Source organism: Leiobunum rupestre, chromosome 8, assembly GCF_980474605.1.
Source record: "Leiobunum rupestre chromosome 8, qqLeiRupe1.1.hap1, whole genome shotgun sequence".
Taxonomy (NCBI): domain Eukaryota; kingdom Metazoa; phylum Arthropoda; class Arachnida; order Opiliones; family Sclerosomatidae; genus Leiobunum; species Leiobunum rupestre.
Genome location: NC_143391.1, coordinates 16,032,329 through 16,054,996, shown reverse-complemented (window position 1 = coordinate 16,054,996; position 22,668 = coordinate 16,032,329). Strand labels below are relative to the sequence as shown.

At 41.2% G+C, this 22,668-nt stretch overlaps 1 protein-coding gene across 1 annotated transcript in view; it reads left to right on the top strand.

Moving 5' to 3' along the window:
• Window positions 1–22,392, top strand: part of LOC149932482 (cell adhesion molecule 4-like) — a 105,102-nt gene extending 82,710 nt beyond the window's left edge. The window contains exons 2-7 of the mRNA XM_090156095.1: window positions 2,267–2,648; window positions 5,713–5,927; window positions 16,251–16,386; window positions 19,733–19,866; window positions 20,669–20,903; window positions 21,059–22,392. Coding sequence (XP_090012221.1) covers window positions 2,567–2,648; window positions 5,713–5,927; window positions 16,251–16,386; window positions 19,733–19,866; window positions 20,669–20,903; window positions 21,059–21,249 — 993 coding nt within the window. The 5' untranslated portion in view covers window positions 2,267–2,566 and the 3' untranslated portion in view covers window positions 21,250–22,392. The remainder of the gene's footprint in view (window positions 1–2,266; window positions 2,649–5,712; window positions 5,928–16,250; window positions 16,387–19,732; window positions 19,867–20,668; window positions 20,904–21,058) is intronic.
• Window positions 22,393–22,668: the final 276 nt, after the last annotated feature.

Genomic DNA, 22,668 nt, shown 5'->3' with positions numbered 1-22,668 from the left:
TGATTTCGAGGTATATATTATCTTTGATATGATGGTACGCGGGTTCGTGCCAAAATGCATAGTAAGCCTAACTCTCTTAGCTATTATAATGTCTTTGCGTATAATAATCGCGTTATCGTACGTAACATTAAGGTACAAAAGTAACCTCGGAAATAAAAGAAATACACTTTCAGTTCCGGAGCAAAGAAAAAAGGGCGCAACGACAAAAGCCGGGGTTGGGGGTGGGGCCGCTACAATCTGGCGCTAATTTAGAGTTAATACTCATTTGCTTACTCGCCCAAATGAAGTTATCCTAACACCGGAAAAGTTCACCGCTCGTAAAAATGATCTTCCGAAGAGAGGGAGGGACAAAGGCGAGCCGCTTTTTAGCTACGTGCGGATCTTCTCTTTTTCGAGCCACGCGAAACGGAGGAGGACGCTTCGCTGTAGGCGAGAGACGGAGAGAATGCCTATCCGGGATTCTCGGGGTCATTCCGGGGGTCATTCAATTAGCCAGCACTCGCGCTAGATTGTTTCGTTGCTCCGTACAGGTGAAGGGTACTCGGCCGCCTCCGCTCTTATAACGGAGGAGAGAGTGCCAGCTGTTTCCATTAGTACAGACGCTCGACTTGGAACTAAAGTGGTATCGAAGATGACCAGACAGTTAAATTAAAGGGGCCCAGTTCGGCGAATCGTGGCCGTGGGTAGCTTGGCCCCGAAATTCGAGTGTCCGGTAATGTACGGAGAGCGTGGGTGAGAAAAACGGAACCATCCTGAATATCGGCTCCCCCAGTCATCGGCTCGGTTTCGATTAGCGAGAGATATATCGTCTATCTTCTGGACCAACGCTCTTTCCGAGTTAGTTTCGAGGCCCCTTTTTTTAGCGCCGACGATAGCGTCACCCTGGGGCCTGCGGACGGAATTGGGATGGCCCGGAAAGTCTGCGGGGCCCCGAATTTACTTCTATATACCATTCCCCAAGTTGCCCGTTTATATAGCGCGCCGCTAGCGTAGTAAAAGGTATAAAAATATCCCGATAGCCGTAAAAACTTCACGCGAGAAGTTACGCGAAAACAGTAATAAAATATCTTTCAAACGTTCGTTCGTTTTTACGAGACTCCCAAATTAAACGGCGCGCCGATCATTTTAGATCGCGGACAATCGGGCGACAAAACTTTGCCATTAGTTCGTCAGGCGCAAACTTTACTACACCAAGATCTTATTAACGTAAAATCATTTAGAGAACTGTTGTCTACGACTTCGATAATAAATTTTCCTCCTAACATTTCGCCGAAATGAATATTCGGTTAAATTTCAATTCCGCACTGTTGAATATATTTTCTTTAAATCAGGGCTACATTAAATTTAACGGTATTTTCACTTAAATATTGGATATTTGATAATAATTAACTAAAATTTCGTCAATTTGAAACATTTATGTATAGTTTTTATAGAGACAACTGCGAAAGTAATTTAAGTTTACGATTAAACTCGAAGCTAACATATACACGGATTCGAATTTTTCTTCTTCGAAAGTATTAGAAAGTTGAAAGGCATATTTTGAAATAGCGAGGCTATTTAGCAAAGACCGGAGGAGTAATGGTAGAGAATTTGCAACGATTTTTTTCTTCTACTTCTAGCGGCTCTTTTCTAGAAAAATATTCTCTAAGCGCTTTCTCCGTATACTCTCCTCCTTTCCGGAGTTTCAAATATCCGAGCCATTCGCGGCCCGTTTTCCTGTAGAACAGGAATTCGGGGCCCGCCAAAGTTGAATAAAAAAGGTCGAAAGTTTCTCGAGAAACCACTAGCAAATTAAATTTTGCTAAAGGGGAGCCGCTGCTGGAATAAAAAAGGAAAGAGTATTAAAAGCAGCCGAGAACGTGTTTGCTAAGAAAGCTTGGCTTCCTTAGTTTCAGTCGGCCCTTCAACGTCCTTTAGTGGAGAAAGCTTTCTGGAATTTGGATATTAACATTACTGGGCGCAAAAGTGTATAAAGGACTTTCATTATTTCGCTTTACCTCGTTCGCGAACCCTTCCCCGCAGCGCGGCTCCTCGACAGCCGCCCTCTTAATTCCGCCCCAGGATATTTCTAGACCAACGGCCGATTTTTGTTGTTGACCCAGCGCGGTTATGATTATTCTAACTCCTTTAGAAAGGGCGCGAGCCACTACACGGCGCCTGGCCTTAATTAGCCAAAATATTAGTATGGTGATTTGGAAAAGCCAAATTAAATTTTAAGGCCTAAAAGGAACACGGTTTATTAAAACGCGTAATTTTCTATTTTCAGGTGGATGGGCTCGTCCGACGAAAAGCGAAGAGATGTCGAACTTTCCCAATTACGATTCCCGTCGGATCGATGGATGGAAAAACGAGGGCCATTCTCGAAAAACGAAACGGAGCGACGCCGGCATTGGTTTTCCAGCAACGACGCGTCGGAGCTGTAACTACTCCAGTTAGCTAACGACCAAAGAGGCGAGAACCAAACAACTCGAGCCGAGTGAAACGGCCGAAGCGGACGACATTTAGAGAGAGTCGCGAGTGACTTTACCCTCTGTTGTAACGACGGATCGTATGCGTACGTAAGGCAATGCACCTCGGGGATCGGCCGAGTCGCCTTCTTCCCAAATGTCATCCTATCGCTTTCATCGCCACTGCTTTCGTTTTAGAAGGTAAGGCGGCGACCTGATCTTCCCCATTTCCATTTAAAAACGTTTTCCGCCCTCCCCAGCCACCGTCTATTTAAATCATATCTTTCTTTCCAACGAAACATTCCTTCTTTTAGTCAACGGGAATTCCACGCGCGGCAATGTCGCGGAGTTCTCTAGTCGCTTTTTTCGGTTTCTTCTTTCAGCATCCCGGAGTTTCTCTCTTTCGCTTCTTTTTTTGTCCCTCGGCATTTCGATCCGTATTATGAAGTAAATAATTCACAGTTTCTCCCATTTGTTTCTTCTTTTTTTCCTCGTTCTTTTTTTCTCTCCTCCGCGTCAGTTCCTGTTTTGACAAGCACTCGCTAGAGCCTTCTTATCTCGCGTTTCTTCTTTTTCCTCTCCCTTTTCCCAAAAAGCATTTCCCCCTTTTTTCGATTCGCCTTCCCGCAAATGTAACTCTCTCCTCTCTCCCTTTTGCCTCTTAGCGAGCTTAACATTAATAACGATCGGCGAGCCATAAATCTTTTATGGGATGCAACGACGTACTCTGTTCTTTCCTTCGCCTACTAGAGACTCCGCCAACACTCTTTATTTCTTTCGATTTGCTCCGCTCCAGTATATACGTCTCAGTCGACCCACGCCGGAATCAAATCGGATTTTTGGCAATCACTTATACGGGTGTTTCCAATGACGATTTTTAAATATTAACATAGTTATATAAAGCTTTTTTACCGATACGCCTAAAATTTCTTAGCTCGGAATAAAATCCCTCCGCATCACGGTGGACTTACCGAATTTGTTTTATCTAACGATCGTTATTTTAGTTCGCATCCAAGCCATTTGGTAGATTACGATCATTAATTTCTAATAAAGAGAAATGTTACGGAAGATTAAAATTAAATGTTAAAATAGCGTATAAATTTCCATTAATATATTAATACTTTATTCCTCGCTACGGCGTCAGAACAGGGAGGTCGAAGGGGGTGAATCCTTTCGGATTACGCGTAAACATTTTAAATTCCTAAGCTTGAAAAATTAATATGTCTAAAGAGATTCAGTATATCTCCATCATGTTACTAGGATTTAGTAGATTCTATTAAACAGACCGATTGTATACCGCGTCCAAGTATTTGTAATCTCATCTGGTTCAAAACCAACCATTTCCATTTGAAAAACGTTTTCACATTACAAACCTGTAACGAAAATTATAAACTGGAGAGCAGACTGGAGTTTATTTGGAAATTCGTTCCATTCATTTTTGCGTATGATGAAACATCCCAATCCCCGATTTATACTTTCAATAAACTCGCCGATACTGAAGACAGACATTTAGGCCAAATTCCGTGCTACAAATATAGTTTATCTATATTAAATATTGTTTCTTTACTTATCCCGCCAGGAAACACCATGAAACGTGTGGAAAATATAGTCTATTGGAATAAAATAGTCGCTCAATTTCCTCGCTCGGTGATTGGTTTCGTTTCAAAACACAAACTGAATAGCGAATGATTTCTTCAAGTTCATGTATAGTTAAAATACTGAAGAAAATTTCTTGAAATAATAAAGAAACTTTTGAGAGATTAGGGTGATATGTAGCTAGTGGCGTGGACACGAAAGAACCTCCGTCCCTCTTGGGCCCAGGTTTTGTAACTTTGACTATACATTAAACTTAAAATTTTCGCCCCTATTTATAAACTCTCATTACGTTAATATAACTCTGATTTATCTCGTCCCTAGTTTCCATTAACCTTTATTTATTTTTAACTCCAGCCTGAGTTACTAAATACTTCCTACGTCACTGGAGGCACGGCTTTTAGAAATAAATTCTTTATTACGCAACCCTTTACGTAGTGGAATTAGTCTAAGAGCCCGAAGGTTCGTGAAGGTTAATACATAACCTCTACATTATATAATTCGTTGTAGATATTAGAGCTAAAGCGTACTTTGAGATTATGAATAAAATAACGCTCTTCGAAATCCCCATCAAGATTGCTGGGAAAGCTTTTCAATTTGTTTAAGAGACCCTAGAAATAACGCGACATGATACTCGAAGTTATTCCCTTCTCTCAGACTTATAGGTTTATTTATACAGCCTTTACTTTGAGCTAAATCTCCCGTGATGGGGCTATAAGACAGCGTAAAATTCTCCACCGTAAAGTATAACTCGATAAAATATTGAGCGAGTTACAAACATTATACGAAATACAATTTTAATCTGACATTTAAGGTCGTAACGCGAAGAAATGGGCTCGGAAGTTTTATTGCTTGATTTTAAGCGTATATCCGTAGATATACACATATTGAAAATTTCATAAAGAACTTTATGATGATTTATTTTTACATTCGAGCTCTCATTTTCTAATACCGTCGGTAAACTGGACGAGCTTAGAGAAGAAAATATAAATATTCGAAACTCCATTAAACCGGAGAGCTATATTTTTGGCAGAAATGAATGCAATTTATTTTTCCCCTTATAATAAGAAAGGGTGGATTGTTTGAACCAAGTTTTGAACCCCCTTCTGACCCCTTCCGCTTTCTTACGTTCTCAAAGCCCCCGTCACCCCCCCCTCACGGAAAAAAGAAAAATAAACAAGAAAAGCAGAGGTCAATTTTTGGTGAAATTGAAAACTGAACCTCGAAAATAAGATAAGAAAAAATATGGTCCACCCTCCTCTTGAAAGCTAAAGAATAAAGAAAAAGTTGGAAGAAAGAACAGCCCCGCGAATGATAATAAAGACCTGTAGAGAATTCGGGAAGAGATTTCAAAAGAGCGACCCCTCTCTCGTCTGGATCTAAAATGCGAGGAAGGGGGGTCAAATATGAGTGTTTGTGGGTGTAGGGGGAATACTACGAGTTCTGATCTCTGTGAGGTATGAACAGCGTTATTGAAGTTGGCAAGGAATATAATGGCAGGGTCAACCAAAACTTATAAATAAAAACTACGGCGAAGAAGGCCCATAAAAAACGCGAGTGGAATTTTTCATAGCCTTTTAAAAAATGTATTTACGGTTGGAAAATTGTTCACGCCTCTTTTTTGCACTTTATCTTTTTTAATCTGCGCCGCTTCTCTCTATCATCGGCGCAGTGCTGTCGACGGTCACCGCTCTGCGAATGTTGATGTTGGAGGTCCCTTCGCCGGCTGTGAACGGGGAATCGGTGGAGCTTCGATGCAGTTTCGATCTCGAAAACGACAACCTCTACTCCATCAAATGGTATAAAAACAACACCGAATTCTACAGATACGTGCCAAAGGATTGGCCACCCGGACAGTATTTGCCTATTCCAGGAGTCAGAGTCGACGTAAGTCCACTTATTTTCAATATTTGCGTTTAATTTTACCCGTTTGAAAGGTTGTAGTTTTAAAATACAAATGTAGGTCTAAAATAGGTCGCGATGCCTGTAGAAGTGTTCCAACCGCCGCGCATCAATGTTCAGAGTAAAGTAGTCTACCAGGGGAAAAATGAGAAATCACGTTATTTTCAATTTGAAAAATGTTTTTTATTAAGAAACTAGGAATTTATTGAGACATCCTTTACGAAAGTTGAAAAATGAAAGCATCTCATTTTAATTAAGCGTCAGGGTTTCAAATTTATAGCTAAATCACGAACTGAAACCCTTAAAATTCTATCCGTTACACGCACCTTTCTCCCTGCGAAGGAAACATATAGAAGTCAAAGCGGCGTTTAAATTCTCTTTTATATAGATTATTGTTCGCGAATGACCAAAATTCTCGACTGTCGGCTTCCGTTCAGCCTCTTCCTTTCCCGTTTTCTATCTGGGCTTCGGACGCGGATGGACGAGTTTGCTCCCGTATTATGCCAAGATCGCGGACGAAGGGTTTATACCGCGTAAGCAGTTTCAATCGAAACCTCATTTAAATAACTCAAAAGCCCGTGAAATCGACGAGAAACAGCGTCGTCTCCCCCGCGCGCCCAAAATATTCCAGAAATACGCCGCGGAAATCTGTTCAGGAACTACTGGAAGCGGAAGCCGCTCGTCTTATCCCGAAACAGCGCTGAGAGAGCGCACCACCAGGGGGAGGGGGAGTCAGAGGTGGGGAGCACCAGCGCAGTTAGTTACTCGCTCGAGCGAAGCGGAAGCTTATACTCTCTCTCTGGCGTACAAACTCGGCGAAAACGTCTCGAGCGCTGTCCCCTTTCGATATAAAGGAGAAAGGGGCAGAAGGGAGAGCGATATGAACGCGTCGTGGCCAAATAGATAATCTATTTGGCAGTGTCAGCCGCAGAAAAGGCCGGACCAGGGATACTAAGGCCTTGGTATCGCGGCGAGGAAAGGCGCTCTCTCTCCGAGCGAAATGTTTCGCCGAAAGACAGGGAACGACTCTTAAGGAACCATATATAGCGAGCCACGATTGATGGCCTATATACAGTCAATCAAAGAGTAATGAAGATAATGCTCGGCCCAGACACGCGACAACCCCACTTGTTAGCGAGAGCCCCTCTCCCAGAGAGAGCACGGCCCGACGCCTATCATACGAAGAAGGACATGTTTTCGACATTTGGAGCCACGTCTATTTATCGCTAGTGGCACTTCCTTTTCCGGCGGCGTATAAACCCGCGCAGTCGGTTCGCTCGCGACACGGACTCTCCCAATTAATTACCTCAATTAAAATTATAAACGACTATCTAGCGGATCGAGATAGAATTCCGTTTCTCCTTTTCGTATAATATAAACTCGGATACTTTCAGAATACGGTTAATAAATACGTGGTTTTGATTTTGTAGAGAACGTCCCCGTCCCGAGAATTGGAAGGTACAGGCGCGAATGGGACGAGTAAACGAGTTGCCGTTATTTCGGAGCTAATAAGAATGAAGAGGCGCGGAAAATTAGATTTAGAAACGCGAACCACGCAATTTATATTGACGAAGAAGCGTACGGAAAAAGTCGGGATAAAAAAGAACCGCGAGAGGTGAGGTCGAAATGTCCTCGACCATCGCCGATGGCAAGCTGCTCCGAGACATTTTCTGGTTAGACTATATCGAAAGAGCCGGATTCCTGGGAAGCAAATTGGACAAATAAAGTCCGCAGATTCATCCGGGCGTACGTGCCTTTGACCCGCCACTCTTTTTCCGCCCCCCTTTTCCCCTACTTTAGCATCCTTTCTCCCCCAAAACGCGCGGGTCATCGCTGGTTGGCTTCGAGCTGAAGCGACAAGAGCGCGGAAGGATACCTCCTTCTCCCCCTCGCTTCTCCTTTCGTGTCGCGTGCCAGAAGCGATTTGAATAAACGGTCATCGGTAGAGAAGACGGCCCTAGTTATTTCTGATCTTGTTTTCCCTCGCGCCAGAGAAGAAAGGCGCAGTTTCGGGAGGGGACGGGAGGGGCTCTACAACCAACATTGTCTTTCTCGACGCGGAGACTCTTCCAGGCTTTCCCTTCCACTTCGCCTTTTCCTCGATAAAGATAAAAATGTCAAAGAGAAAATTGAGAACGAAAACCGTGGATATTTTCGCCGTCTTCTTTCTTAACCATCCTACGCTTTGCCACCGAGAATAAATTTACTCTTCATTCTTATTTATTCCGGTTCCCCATCTAGCGTCCGAGCGCCCCCGCCAATGGAAAAAAATGCGCTCTTTCACGCGTAGAGATGTCACAAACTTTAGAATAAATTGGGATATGTAGAACTAGAAACCAGCGTCTAAGTCTGAACAACCTTTAAATATTAAAAAAATCATTGAGTACTTTTAAGACTCGTAGGGAGATTTCTACGATCTGTAGGACGATTTAAGGAATGGGCTCCAAAATTTACAAAAACTATAAATTACTTTAAAGTCTTAATTTTTTATGTTACAATATGCGCGCTTCATATATTTAAGTGTCTTTTGTAGAATATTAAAATCAATTATCCCTTATTTTTCTTTGCGAAACAGAATCTTAGTCCCCGTATTGACCTCTTGACCTTTGGACCTTTGGTTTTATATACCTTGCTTAACGTTTATTTCGTTTAAAAAAAATTTAAAATCAATCCGTCACGTTAGTTCGTCTTCAAATAACTTGTACACAAATAAACATTTATACACATTAGTGGAAAATGTTGCTGTTTTAAAATAATAAATTTTATCGAATTATTTTTAATTTATAAAACTATTACGACGAGGTTTATCAATTTTCATGAAACCTAGTGCCGTAACAAATTATAAATTGTAAATATTTGTAGATAAATAATTTAGAATATCTACATATTGATTATAAAATTGTAGATAATTAATTTAGAATATCTACATATTGATTAGAAAATTGTAGATAATTAATTTATAATATCTACATATTGATTAGAAAATTGTAGTTAATTAATTTAGAATATCTATATATTGATTAGAAAATTGTAGAGAATTAATTTAGAATATCTACATATTGATTAGAAAATTGTAGATAATTAATTTAGAATATCTACATATTGATTAGAAAATTGTAGATAATTAATTTATAATATCTACATATTGATTAGAAAATTGTAGTTAATTAATTTAGAATATCTATATATTGATTAGAAAATTGTAGAGAATTAATTTAGAATATCTACATATTGATTAGAAAATTGTAGATAATTAATTTAGAATATCTACATATTGATTAGAAAATTGTAGAGAATTAATTTAGAATATCTACATATTGATTATAAAATTGTAGATAATTAATTTAGAATATCTACATATTGATTAGAAAATTGTAGATAATTAATTTATAATATCTACATATTGATTAGAAAATTGTAGTTAATTAATTTAGAATATCTATATATTGATTAGAAAATTGTAGAGAATTAATTTAGAATATCTACATATTGATTAGAAAATTGTAGATAATTAATTTAGAATATCTACATATTGATTAGAAAATTCTGTTCTATCAGAAAAAAAAAACACGATTTTCAATATTGTTTCCCGAAAGGAAAAAATTGTGAAATTGAAGATGTTACTATGACGTCAGTTTTTTGTGATGACGCCACAAAATTACATACTAAGAGTGTTTAGTATTGTATATATAACTTTATAATCTCCAAACACATGTACCTAAAGTTTTCGTATTTTTATCCACCGCGCGATCTTACATTTATATCACGCACGTTTTAAAAATGCGAGGATAAAATCGCGTGTATTTTTGGCTAACGTTTTTTAGTTTTTAAAAGAGAGACAAAATGTTTATCTTTCAAATAAGAAGTGTAGATTTTTGATTCTCCATAAAATTCCGTTATAATTAAAGGTTTACTGTTTTATTGGCAAGGAACGCGTCTATTATTTCGCTATTCACGACATTTTTTGGTCCGTCGAGCCGGATCGTCGCCAACTAGTTTACACCATCGAACTAATCGTCGAATCGGCAAAACATTTCCGTGGGCTATAGTGAAGTACGGACGAGGATTCGCCTTTCAAGCTCTCTAAAACCAACAACGTAAATAACGATTTTTTTGGAGTTTCAACATTATGGATGCTCATGTGAGAAAAAGACAAGCTGTCAAAGGTCAAGTCACAAGAATTGAGAATGCAGTAGGTCAAACAGCGGACCATTTATCTGATGTTGCATTGAAGCTGTACGTGGATAGAGTGGAGAAGTTTTCGAAAGATTTGGACGAATCTCACGAAGGCATAGCTAAAACCATTGATCCAGCAGGTGACTTCGATCCTCACGAAACCGAGTACAACGCCATTGTCGCTCGGGTTGAGCAATTAAATGTCTTGTTGGTCACTGAAGCCAACACAAGAGCAGCCAATGCACCAGTTAGGCCAGGCAGGCCAGTTAGCGAAGTTCGATTACCGAAGTTGGAGCTTCCTACCTTCAGCGGAGGTTTCATCGATTGGTTACCGTTCCACGATCTTTTTACGGCAACCGTACACAACAACGAATCGCTAACGGGAGCTCAGAAGTTTCAATACTTGAAGTCATCATTACGAAACGAAGCAGCACTCCTCATTCAATCTATCCCGGTAACTGACGCTAATTACTTGGAAGCTTGGGATATCTTGGACAATCGTTTTAACAACAAACGAGAAATCATCGACGCACACGTAAGACGTCTTTTCAATCAACCTAACGTCTCACAAGAATCATCGTCAGCCTTGAGAACACTCATTGACACCACAGCCGAATGCATAAGAGCACTCAAGGTTCTACAAGAACCAGTTCAACATTGGGACGCCATCCTACTACACCTTATAAAAGAAAAACTCGATTCAGAATCTCGCCGACAATGGGAACTATCCCTGAGGGGGAACGGAATGCCAAATTTCGATGAACTCGTAACATTCCTGGATCAACGGGCCAGAGCGTTGGCAGCAGCCCCGCCAGCACCTACGAATATCGCAATCACCAAATCCAAGGCTCCAATACATCAGAGGCCGAGTACAAAAGCTCATCATGGTACTCTGAGTTAGTCTTGCAACTTTTGTAACGAAAACCATTCAACGTACCGATGTACAAAATTTCTGAACGCATCTTCAGCCGAGCGCTGGAACATGGTCAAGAATAATTCCATGTGTTTCAACTGCTTACGAACTGACCATCAAAGCAACGAATGCAAATCTGGCCATTGTAGAAAGTGTAAATTCAGACATAATACGCTTTTACATCCAGACGTACAAGAGAAGGAACCGCCAAAAACGAAGGCTATCTCTGGCATCGTTTCATGCCCTTCTCGAGACCTAAACGGAACCTCTCAAGTGATTTTGGCAACGGCAATAGTCCAAGTCAAGGGTTTCGGTGATCAACTATTTCCAGCCCAAGCATTGCTGGACTCAGGATCGCAAGCCAGTTTCATAACGGAACAATTCACGCAGCAACTACAGCTGAAACGAAAACGCTTCAACGCTTCAGTTGACGGAATTGGTGCAACCGGAGTGAACACCTCTCGAGGCAGTGTCATATTGAACATCAGCTCAAACCTCAGCAACACATCGGAGGTGACGGTCGAGGCAATCATTCTGAACAAGATCACGGACAAGCTACCGAACAGTCCGTTCGACCCGAGAACCTGCGAGCATTTAAAGGGCTTGAATCTCGCAGACCCGACGTTTCATATCCCCGGACACGTGGATATTCTACTAGGTGCGGACGTGTACCTAAGTCTCTTGCAAGATGGAATTTGCAAGGGCAAAGAAGATCTTCCCGGTGCCTTTAACACTCGTTTCGGATGGGCAATTTCCGGTCCACTACTCATAAAAGGAAGAAGTCCGACGATAAAGGTCCACCATTGCAAATTGGAAGATGAATTGAAGAATCTTTGGGAGCTCGAAGACATCCACCCTCGAAGAATGTTAACACCAACTGAAACCCAATGCGAACAGCATTTCAAAGAATCGCATACGCGTGACTCGACAGGAAGATTCACCGTACGATTGCCAATGAAGAAGAACCCTCCAATTCTAGGGGAATCCAGGCACATGGCCGTTCGTCGGTTCTTACAAACAGAACGACGTTTACAATTCAACGCAGGCCTCTATGATGAGTACCGCAAGTTCATGGGAGAATACCTGGCTCTGGGACACATGGAAATCATTCCAGACGATGTCAAAAACAGAATCACAAATCAACCGTACTACTTACCACATCACGCGGTATTCAAAGAAGATAGTACCACCACAAAAGTCCGAGTCGTGTTCGACGCATCAGCCAAATCTACATCGGGCGTTTCATTAAACGACACGCTTCTGGTAGGACCGAAACTTCAAGATGACCTGGTCAATCTGATTATTCGATTTCCTCAACATCGTATTGTCATGAAAGCGGATCTTACCAAGATGTTTCGGCAAATTTGGGTACACCCGGATGACAGGGATTACCAGAGAATTGTATGGCGAACTAACCCCAACGAACCTTTGCAAGATTATCGGTTGCTAACAGTCACATATGGAACCACATCAGCGCCATACTTGGCAACGAAAGTCTTAAAGCAACTCAGTCAGTACATTAAGGACGAACTCCCACTGGCGTCTTCAGCTTTGGAAAATGACTTTTACATGGATGATTTGATGTCCGGTGAAGAAACAATGCAAAAGGCCTTGAAACTTCTAGCTGAAATCATTCAAGCTACGTCTCAAGGTGGTTTTGAGATACGTAAATGGACATCCAATGAAGCGGCATTATTGGATCCATTCCCCGCAAACCTAAAAGAGCTTCAAAAACCACTATCAATCGAGAACGACGAATCAGTGAAGACCCTTGGTCTCTTTTGGACTCCTTCTACTGACCACTTTTCGTTCGTGGTTACTTCTCCTCAATCAAGAAGTTCAATCACCAAGCGAACAATTCTATCGGATACGGCCAGAGTATTTGATCCTCTGGGACTACTCACTCCAGTTACAATTCGAGCCAAACTTCTCCTACAGGAAATGTGGCAGATCAAATTAAATTGGGATGAACCTCTTCCCCAATCACTCGAAAATAAATGGAGGTCATTTCGAACAGATTTACCAAAAATTGAAAACATAACCGTACAACGACACATTTCACAAGCGAACGCTACACAAGCTAGCTTACATGGATTTTGTGACGCTTCGGAGAAGGCCTACGCAGCGACGGTTTATCTGAAGACCTTAAACGCCCAAGGAAGCGTCAAGGTGCAAATAATCGCTGCAAAAACAAAGGTCGCTCCGTTAAAACAAATCACCCTGCCGAGGTTGGAACTTTGTGGAGCATCACTTCTCGCCTCTCTGATGCAACTTGTCAGAGAGTCTCTGAAAATGGAAATTACTGACGTTCATTGTTGGTCGGACTCAACAATCGTCCTAGCATGGTTGAAGTCTGCACCTCAACGTTGGAAAACATTCGTGGCTAATCGGGTTTCCGAAATACACGAAAAGCTACCGAAGGCTCAATGGCATCACATTGCCGGAGACAAAAACCCAGCTGACTGTGCCTCACGAGGAATCTCCGCTAACGAGCTTGCTCAAAATGAGTTGTGGTGGCATGGACCTGACGACTTGGATTCTCTTCTAACAACAAGAGAACAGAACGATAACCAACAAGAGCCAATGAACTGCTTGTCAGAAGAAAGACGAGTAGTCGCGTTGGTGACGCATTGTCAAATGGAATCAACCTTACTAACAAAATATTCGTCGCTAAGCAAACTCCTTCACGTCACCGCTTACATACTGCGGTTCATTTTCAATTGTTTCCACGTGAAAGAAGAACGAATTTCTGGTGCTCTATCAAGAGAAGAAAACGAAAAGGCCTTATTTCATTGGATTAGAGTCGTTCAAAACAACAGTTTTGGCGAAGAGATAAGCCGCCTCAAACAAAACAAGAAACTACCAACGAAAAGCAAAATTCTATCGTTACAACCATACCTCAACGAGAAAGGAATTCTACGTGTTGGTGGCCGACTGCGTCACTCCAACCTATCGTATGAACAAATGCACCCAGCAATGCTACCAAGACACAGCAAATTGACCGACCTCCTAATTCAACACGAGCACGAGAAACATTTTCACGGAGGTGCTCAGTTGCTAGCAACTACCTTGCAAAAGCGTTTTTGGATCGTTGGACTTCGCGATGCCATACGTTTCCACATTCGAAGATGTATTCCGTGCGTTCGTCAACAGGCCATCACGGCGAAACAACTAATGGGTGATCTACCCCAGGCCAGGGTAAATCCAGCACGAGCCTTTTTGAAGTGCGGCGTTGACTACGCAGGCCCATTCACCCTTAAACTCATGAAAGGACGAAGCCATCTCCGGTTTAAGGGCTACATTGCGGTTTTCGTCTGCTTTACCACGCGAGCGATTCATTTGGAATTGGTCAGCGACATGACCACCGACGCATTTCTCGCAGCCTTAAAACGCTTTGTCGCTCGACGAGGGAAATGCTCGGATATCTACAGCGACTGCGGAACAAATTTCGTTGGAGCGGACCGAGAGATGAAAGCATTCATTAAATTCATCGTCTCCGCGAACAACAACGAACAAGTGTCAAGATGGCTCGCTGTAGAAGGTACGAGCTGGCACTTCAACCCGCCTAACGCTCCCCATTTTGGAGGTCTTTGGGAAGCAGGAGTGAAGTCAGTGAAGTATCACTTGAAACGAGTTCTTGGCACTACAATTCTTAACTTTGAAGAAATGCAAACGCTTCTATGCCAAATAGAAGCTTGCCTAAATTCGCGTCCATTGACGGCGTTAAGCTCGGACCCATCCGTCTTCGCCGCTTTAACACCCGGACATTTCTTTCCCAGAACCCGACTTGACTTCAGAAAAGGTCAATCGTCTTTCGCGTTGGCAGTTGGGCCAACAAATCCTACAACACTTCTGGAAACGCTGGAGAAGTGAATATTTGTCGCGCCTTCAACAAAGACCGAAATGGACAACACCTAAGCCAAATCTACGCGTCGATGAACTAGTGCTGCTTAAGGATGAAGACCTTCCTCCTACCAAGTGGAGAATGGGAAGAATAACGCAACTTCATCCCGGAGAAGACAACCACGTTCGAGTAGTTTCAGTCAGAACAGCTGACAAAATATTAAAAAGGCCCGTCGTAAAATTATGTCAATTGCCCCTAGACTAAATCTTTTCTTAAACATTTTTGTAAATTGAAATCAATTATTTCAAGGCGGGCGGAATGTTTAGTATTGTATATATAACTTTATAATCTCCAAACACATGTACCTAAAGTTTTCGTATTTTTATCCACCGCGCGATCTTACATTTATATCACGCACGTTTTAAAAATGCGAGGATAAAATCGCGTGTATTTTTGGCTAACGTTTTTTAGTTTTTAAAAGAGAGACAAAATGTTTATCTTTCAAATAAGAAGTGTAGATTTTTGATTCTCCATAAAATTCCGTTATAATTAAAGGTTTACTGTTTTATTGGCAAGGAACGCGTCTATTATTTCGCTATTCACGACAAAGAGGTATTTTTAAAGCTGGCACTTATTGAAACTCGTGTTTAACAAAACTTTATACCTTTAATACCGTAAAAATGTAATTAAACTTCAAAATGTATTATTGACTAGCTGAGGAAGGACCGCGGTCCGAAAGCTTCTAATTGTAAATAAAATGTTTTTAATTCCATGAAGTATCTGTCTTTTATAAAACTTTTAATTATTATACCTTTATACCCATGATCGGCACTTATTTCATGGTTGTTTATTAGTAAGTATCAAGGACGGATTTAGGTTAACCCAAATCCGTCCTTGTAAGTATAGTATAATTTATCTACATAAATAGTTACAGTATCGACACTCTAGCTTTAAGATAACAAATAAGGGACGACACATTCTGCGTTAAGCCCGCGAAATTTGTAATATATCAGCACTCTACTCTTGAAGATTTATCGCGCGGTTTTGTTTCAGTAGACAAGTTGCACAATTCAGCCACCACAGCGCTGCCGTTGGGCTATGTTTAGATTATTTCTTATTGCTCTAAAAGACACCTATAGAATGACTGTAGGAACGTGCCAAATAATAACTTACAATTACCGCTAGACAATGGAGAATGCCGGAGCCCACGACTTGGCCCGGGACGCATCTAAATCACATCCATCATAATAAATATAATAAAATATAGAAAAATCTATACAAACAAAAACATAAAAGACTATTTTAATGGGCCTATTTTGACTAAAGTATCAGAGACACTCCTTTAATGTCGAATTTTTGTTTTGATCCGAAACAGCTCGCCAAATCGACTCAGAGGTCCGTTTATTTAAAGAACGTGGATCTGCAAACGGCGGGTTTCTACAAGTGCGAAATCTCGGCGGAATCGCCGTCTTTCAAAACAGTCAAAGAAGTGAAACAAATGCAAGTATTAGGTAAGACTCGATTCATCTTCATTAAGCAGCAACGGCGACTGACATTTACTCGGCCCCAATTTAAAAATGCCCCGCAACGAAAGGACGGGGGCCGTGGCGGGGCCGGGGGGACAAATTTTCAATATTATACTTTCGGACTCTTTCTTTCCGACTTTAAAAGCTTTACGGGAGGCGCGCGAGAGAGACACGGCTGAAATGAGAAAGACAAAAAGAGGGGGATGGAGGGAGTTCTATCGGTACTAAGCCTAAATCGAGTGTTATTAAGCCTAATGACTTTTTTACGCTCTGCGAGATAAAAATCAAAAGCCGGGTAATTCAACCTCATCCTATCGAACGGAGAATTTTAGCCTCCTCCAATTTTTTTCTCTCTCTCGGTTGCTACGGGAATGGAGCCGAAGGAGTAAAAGGAAAGGAAAAGTTGGGCAATTTTTTTCTTAGAGAAGCTAGTCCAAAATAATGATAACAGATCATTTGTTACGAGGGACCGCCAAAATGATTTTCCACTCGGTTGCGCCCATTGGCTCTCTTCTGCCGAGCACCGAGAACGACGAATTTCCGTAAAAGGCGTCCCTGTAAAGGGTTCGTGTAAGGAGGGGAACACCGAAATGAAAGCGGAGATAAAAAACCTTTCTGGCGACGGAAAAGAGTATGGGCCCAGGAAACGCTTATTAACTTAGATTAGAAAGGAGAAACTATTAGGCGGATGGCCTGGATGTTACTAGAAGGTATTTTCCGCGCTGTACGGGAAATTGAAATTAAGCGTGTCAGGATATACTACCAATTTCGACGATTGTAGTTCAATAGTTAATACTAACCGCGATACAGTGAGATTGTAAAGGTTTTGGTTTAAAATCCTTAACGATTTTTATTTAAAATTTTTGATATCTACGAAACATCGTCGCCCAGTTTTAGATATCAAAAGAGCGTTCGTAATTACATTACATAAAAGCTAAACTCTAGCGGATAGTAAGGACTTGTATTATATTTCGAAATCCCACACTCCTATATTTTATTTCTAATACCTCTTTACTTCAAAGTCAAAATTTTTAAATCAAAGAAATGAAAGAACACAAAAAAATATTTTGAAACAAATAAAATAAAAGTGACATTTTGCTTCAAACGTAATTCTCTTTTCGTGACTCTCGCGTTCTAGCGCTTCCAAGGTTTTGATTCTGGCTAATCGCGAATTCATCTAAGTTGGCATTTGAAGAGTTTCATTAAGCACGCCCGAATGCTTAACAATGGAATATCTCGTTAGTGGAAGGCCGCGTTTAATGATCATAACCCGCCGCCGCCGCCCGCTGCCGCCCCCAATAGCGAAATTCCGCCCGCCACTTTTTATTTTTCTACTAAATGACCGTAAAAAGAGTCAAGGCTTAATTATTGCTCGAAGCGCGCTGATAATAAGGTTTCAATTTCTATATGCTTAAATGAATTCCCAATCCTTTACCGAAGAAAGGCTTGAGAGCAACGGCTCAAAGTAAAAACAGTTCCCAACTTCCAAATTAACTATTTTTTACTTAAGAATCCTTATTAATTTGCTTTTAATTAAAATTTTTAAGAGCATTGGAGTAGAATTGTATTCGAACAACACGAAAATGAAACCACACTCTTAAAAAAAAGGGTGTATTTTCTTGTCCCATATTTAGCACCTTAACAGGTTTATAAAGGATGTTATTCTACACCTTAAAAAGCAGTTTTCCTGCTAGGGTGTTTATTTACACTGTTTGGGGTGCTTATGTCCTCCGTTTTGGTTCCTTTGTTAACAGTTTGTGGTATAAAACTATTCCCTTCAGGGTTATTATCTACTCCCTCTAGGGTACAAGACCACTCCTTTAAGGGTACCAAATGACTCCCTTCAGGGTGTTACACTACCCCCTTCAGGGTTCTGCAATACTCCCTTAAGGGTTCTATAATACTCCCTTTAAGGTTCTAAACTACTGCCGTAAGGGTGCTACAATACTCCCTTTAAAGTGTTAAAATACTCCTTTTAGGGTACTAAACTTCTGCCTTAAGGGAGCTACACCCTTACGAGGTGTTAAATCACTCCATTTACGGGGTAATATAACACCCTTTATACACCTTTTCAAGTTTTTAATTTAGGACAATAAAAATCCCTTTAGGGCGTTTAAATTAACATTAAAGAGTGTTTTTTTACAGATATTATACCCTTAATATACGATTAAAACCCGCTTTTTTTTAAGAGTGCAGATTGATGCTTGATAAATATTTAGGTATTCTTTGCGCCTTAAAAACGTACCTACAAGTGTTCGTACTTATATATCTTATAGATTCAATGTTTTCCCGAAACGTCACGTTTTATTCAGTTAATTCAGTAATTTTATATTAGAATTTAAATGACCAGCCGGATGGACGATAGAAGATTCGTTAGGGTTTGCGAGTAACGAGAAATCGAAATAATTATTTCTTGAAATCTAGTAAATTTTACGAAATATTTCCGAAATATTGGAAGGAACTCTGATCAGCTCCTTTTGCTTTGAGTTTGCAAGTTCTCTGCTCACTGGCGAATTATTAGGTTTTTCTTATCCATTACAACTTGTTGAGGTTAACGGTAATAGTAAGTGTAGGGAACTGTTGACTTTCGTGGCGTGAAGGGCGTGGTACCACCCTGCTACGCAGTGTAGCCTGACCACCGGAATTAAAGTCACTGGTTGACTTAGGTCTAAAGTTGGGTATTAGCCTAGCTGATTATTACTATTATCGCCGATAGAGGAGCTGCAGTTCAATCCCACCTTCTGGCTCTGGGTGAAATCTTATAAACCCGTGCTTTTCCGACTATTTAAGGTGTTTTCCTCCGAGTACTTCGGTTCCCTCTTTCGATAAAACAATAGGTAGTAGGAACGATAGTGGTTATTTGCGGCAGGGCTAACCACAAAACCTCCTACGAAGTTTAAATTCCCCTGTATCGCTGTTAAAAGGACCTTAGGCCTGTTGCAATGCAGGTTATAAACATAGCTTATTATTATTATTATTTTTATTACAATTTATATATTAGAGCTACAAGTAGTATTTGGAAGGCATAAATCTGATGCAAATTTCGGTAATTGCCAACATTACAGCGCAGCTAGGAGCGAAATCAACTACGAAATTAGGGTCTGTTATCTATGGCTACTAAACGCTTCTCGCCCAAACGAAAGATTATATTCCGAATTTAAAGAGGGCCCGATTAACTAGTTGACAAATCATCGATGAAGATTACCGCGATTTAACGATATACGGCATATCTGTCAAGTACAGATTTTATAAAATTATCCTACCAGCTGACAATATATTTCTAAAATTGGTCGATTTTAACGAAATCTGTACGCGTAATTTTTCACTTCAGTACTTCCGACGGAAGGTCCGAAAATTACGGGAGGGTTGGCACGCTACCACGTCGGCGACACTGTCTCCCTCAACTGCACATCCGCCATGTCCAAGCCGGCAGCGGTTCTTAGATGGTACATTAACGAGGAACTGGTAAGTTTCTCTCTCTCTATTCTATAATAACAGCGTCGCCAATACGTCGCCTCTAATCTCCCCGGCAGACGTATTCCCATCAGCGTGGAGATGATGACTCTTTCGCCGCCAAAAAGAGACTTTTACCAAGAACGGAGATTACAAACGCGTTCTAGCGGTATATCTATAGAGACGCGCTTGAAAATGATATTCTCGGAAGAAGCGGTTTGAGGGCACCGGTTTCTTACGTCATTTACTTAATAGACTTTCCCGAGGAACATTAAATCACCATTACATAAATCTTATTACGAGAGGCGCTGTAGCCTTAATGAGTTTTTGGCTAAATAAAAGAGAACATATTTGAGCCGACTTTTCCATCTCCCCGCGCGCTTTCATTCAAAGTCAAATTGCAATTAAGGGCCGAGAGTTGTTTCGGAAAACGGTCCGCGTGATCTACGTAAATTTAATTAATAAACGGCCTCGGCTTTCTCTATACGCCCTCTTCGTGTTATACCGTATACGAGCTGAGATTGCCAACAGATTGTACAATTCTAAGTAAAACGAGCATTTATCTAATTAATCGCGGTTTATGGAAGTTAGTTTGTCGTATTGAGGCTCTCGCTTTTATTTAAAACTATAGTCGCCAACTTATACGGAATGAAACGCCTAACATAGTTTAGCTTTGGAAACTTAACGGCCTTTCCACGTACGAAACTCGTTAGGCATCGTAAAATTCTCTGCTCTTAAGACGTTCAATAATATCTCTTTAAAGTGGAACTTTAAAATAGCAGCCTAAAAGTAATATCGCCAATGATGATTTCAGGTGGGCACCACCGATTACGAGACGGAGTACTCCACTACGTTACATTCGAATGGCCTCGAAACGTCCATCCTGTTGCTCAGATTCGTAGTGAAGGAATCTCACTTCCGGGACGGCAACATGCGACTTCGCTGCACGGCTACCATCGCCAAGATGTACAAGATGAGTAACGAGGAGTTGTTCCACGGTAGCAGGCAACAGAACTCGGGACTCCACATCAGCGAAAACGTTAGCCCTGGTAAGCATCTCGGAAAGGCGCCTCTTAAGAGAACTTCCATCCCTTTCGCGCTTGATCCCGACCCCGACCCCGTTCCCGGTCCTTTCTCTTTAATCGAATTAGTAAACGATCCATTGCCTAACAAAAATCCATTTTGGCCACCGACTCTTTTCAAGTTCGGAGTTCCGCATCCACATTCCCATCTCCGGTGCGGTGGATCATCTTCATTTTGGTCATCATTCGATTGCTGAGGATGTTGGGTGGCGCCACCACGACGAGTAGGTGGTCGCTCTCGTCGGTCGCGCTAATGGACCATCCGACGACGTCCCCGATCAAATGGAAAGCGATTCCCAATTCGCCCTGTTAGAGCGAGAGGGCGCGTGTTCGTTGGCGCTCTCCAGCGGAAAGAAAGGTGGCGAAGTGAAACGTATTTTCTGTTCCGTTCGTTGGTGACACGATTCCGCGGCATCTCAGGATGCTCACCGTCCCGTTTCGAAAACCGTATATTAATAATAATACACGTAATAAAAAATAATAAAATAATTCATTCCGCACCTTTAGTGCCTGAGTCGCGTTCTAGTGTGTCCGCGTTCAGTCAGTGTCGAAAATGGAACTCGCGGAGCCCGATTAAAAAGACAATATTAAACGACATAATGGAGAAAATAAACGGAATAAATACGATTTTTCAGTAAAAAAAAACACACTCACGAATAATAAACCCGCTCGACCCATTTCGTCCACTTTTGCGTTTCCCTATTCGTTTCAAAAAACGGTTTATCCGGGTTTCCAAAAACCGCGATTTTTTTTCGCGAGATATCTCGGGTGTCGCCTATCTATACGTATAAAAGGCTTCCTTTGGGCGTGAAAAGAAGAAATGTACGGCGAAGAAGAAAATGCTTTAAAAGAAGTCACTGCGGGCATAAAGAGAAAGTCATCGCAACCTGGAGGAAAAAGGGGGGACAGAGAGAATATCGACGACTTCTTCCATTGTGAGGATAACTGGAAGCGGATGCCGCTGATGATGAAAGGAGCGCGAGTGCCAGGATCCAAAGAGTAATAATATTAGGATGGTCGAATGGATCGAAAAGCCATTGTCCTCGTCATTCGCCACTTTTTCACCAGGATTGTTTTGGAAGGTCGAAAAACGCGTATTTTCTATCGTTTCCTCGTCGATGAAAAAAGAGCGAGTAGTCTGCGGGAGACGGACCATGCTCGAAAGTCAAGTTCAGTATCAACAACAAATAATAAAATCTCGTGATTGCGGGGGTTAATTCGCTCGAAAAATCTACGAGGCTTAGAAATCCGTTAAAGATATAAAAACCTTCGTTCTTTTAATTCTCGTTCAGTTCGCGCGATGGTTTTTGTTAGAATGTAGCTCGGGTTAAACGCGCGAACAAATTGTCATCGTTGTCGAAATACCGTTTTGCGAAATATTTACGCTTCGGTAAAAGTTTTACTTTCAGTTTCCTCCTAAAACGCTCGTTGTATAATTCACCTCGAGAAAAAGAAAACATTAAATTTTAGTTCGAACGATATTCCCGAATGTCGTCGTAGAAGACAATTTTGGTAAAATCACATTGTAGATAATTCAAGGACAATAACAGTGGCCGTAGAATGGACGTTCAATAATTCGTTATTCCCTCGCGTTCGTAGAATTAGAAATATAAATCCTAGGTTTGAAAAGTTCACCAAAAGACGGAGTAGCTAAAAAACCCAAACGGGTAATTCTCTCCTACAAATACAAACGGGCGTAAAATTTCCGAATTTAGTAGAAAGAGTTTCGCGC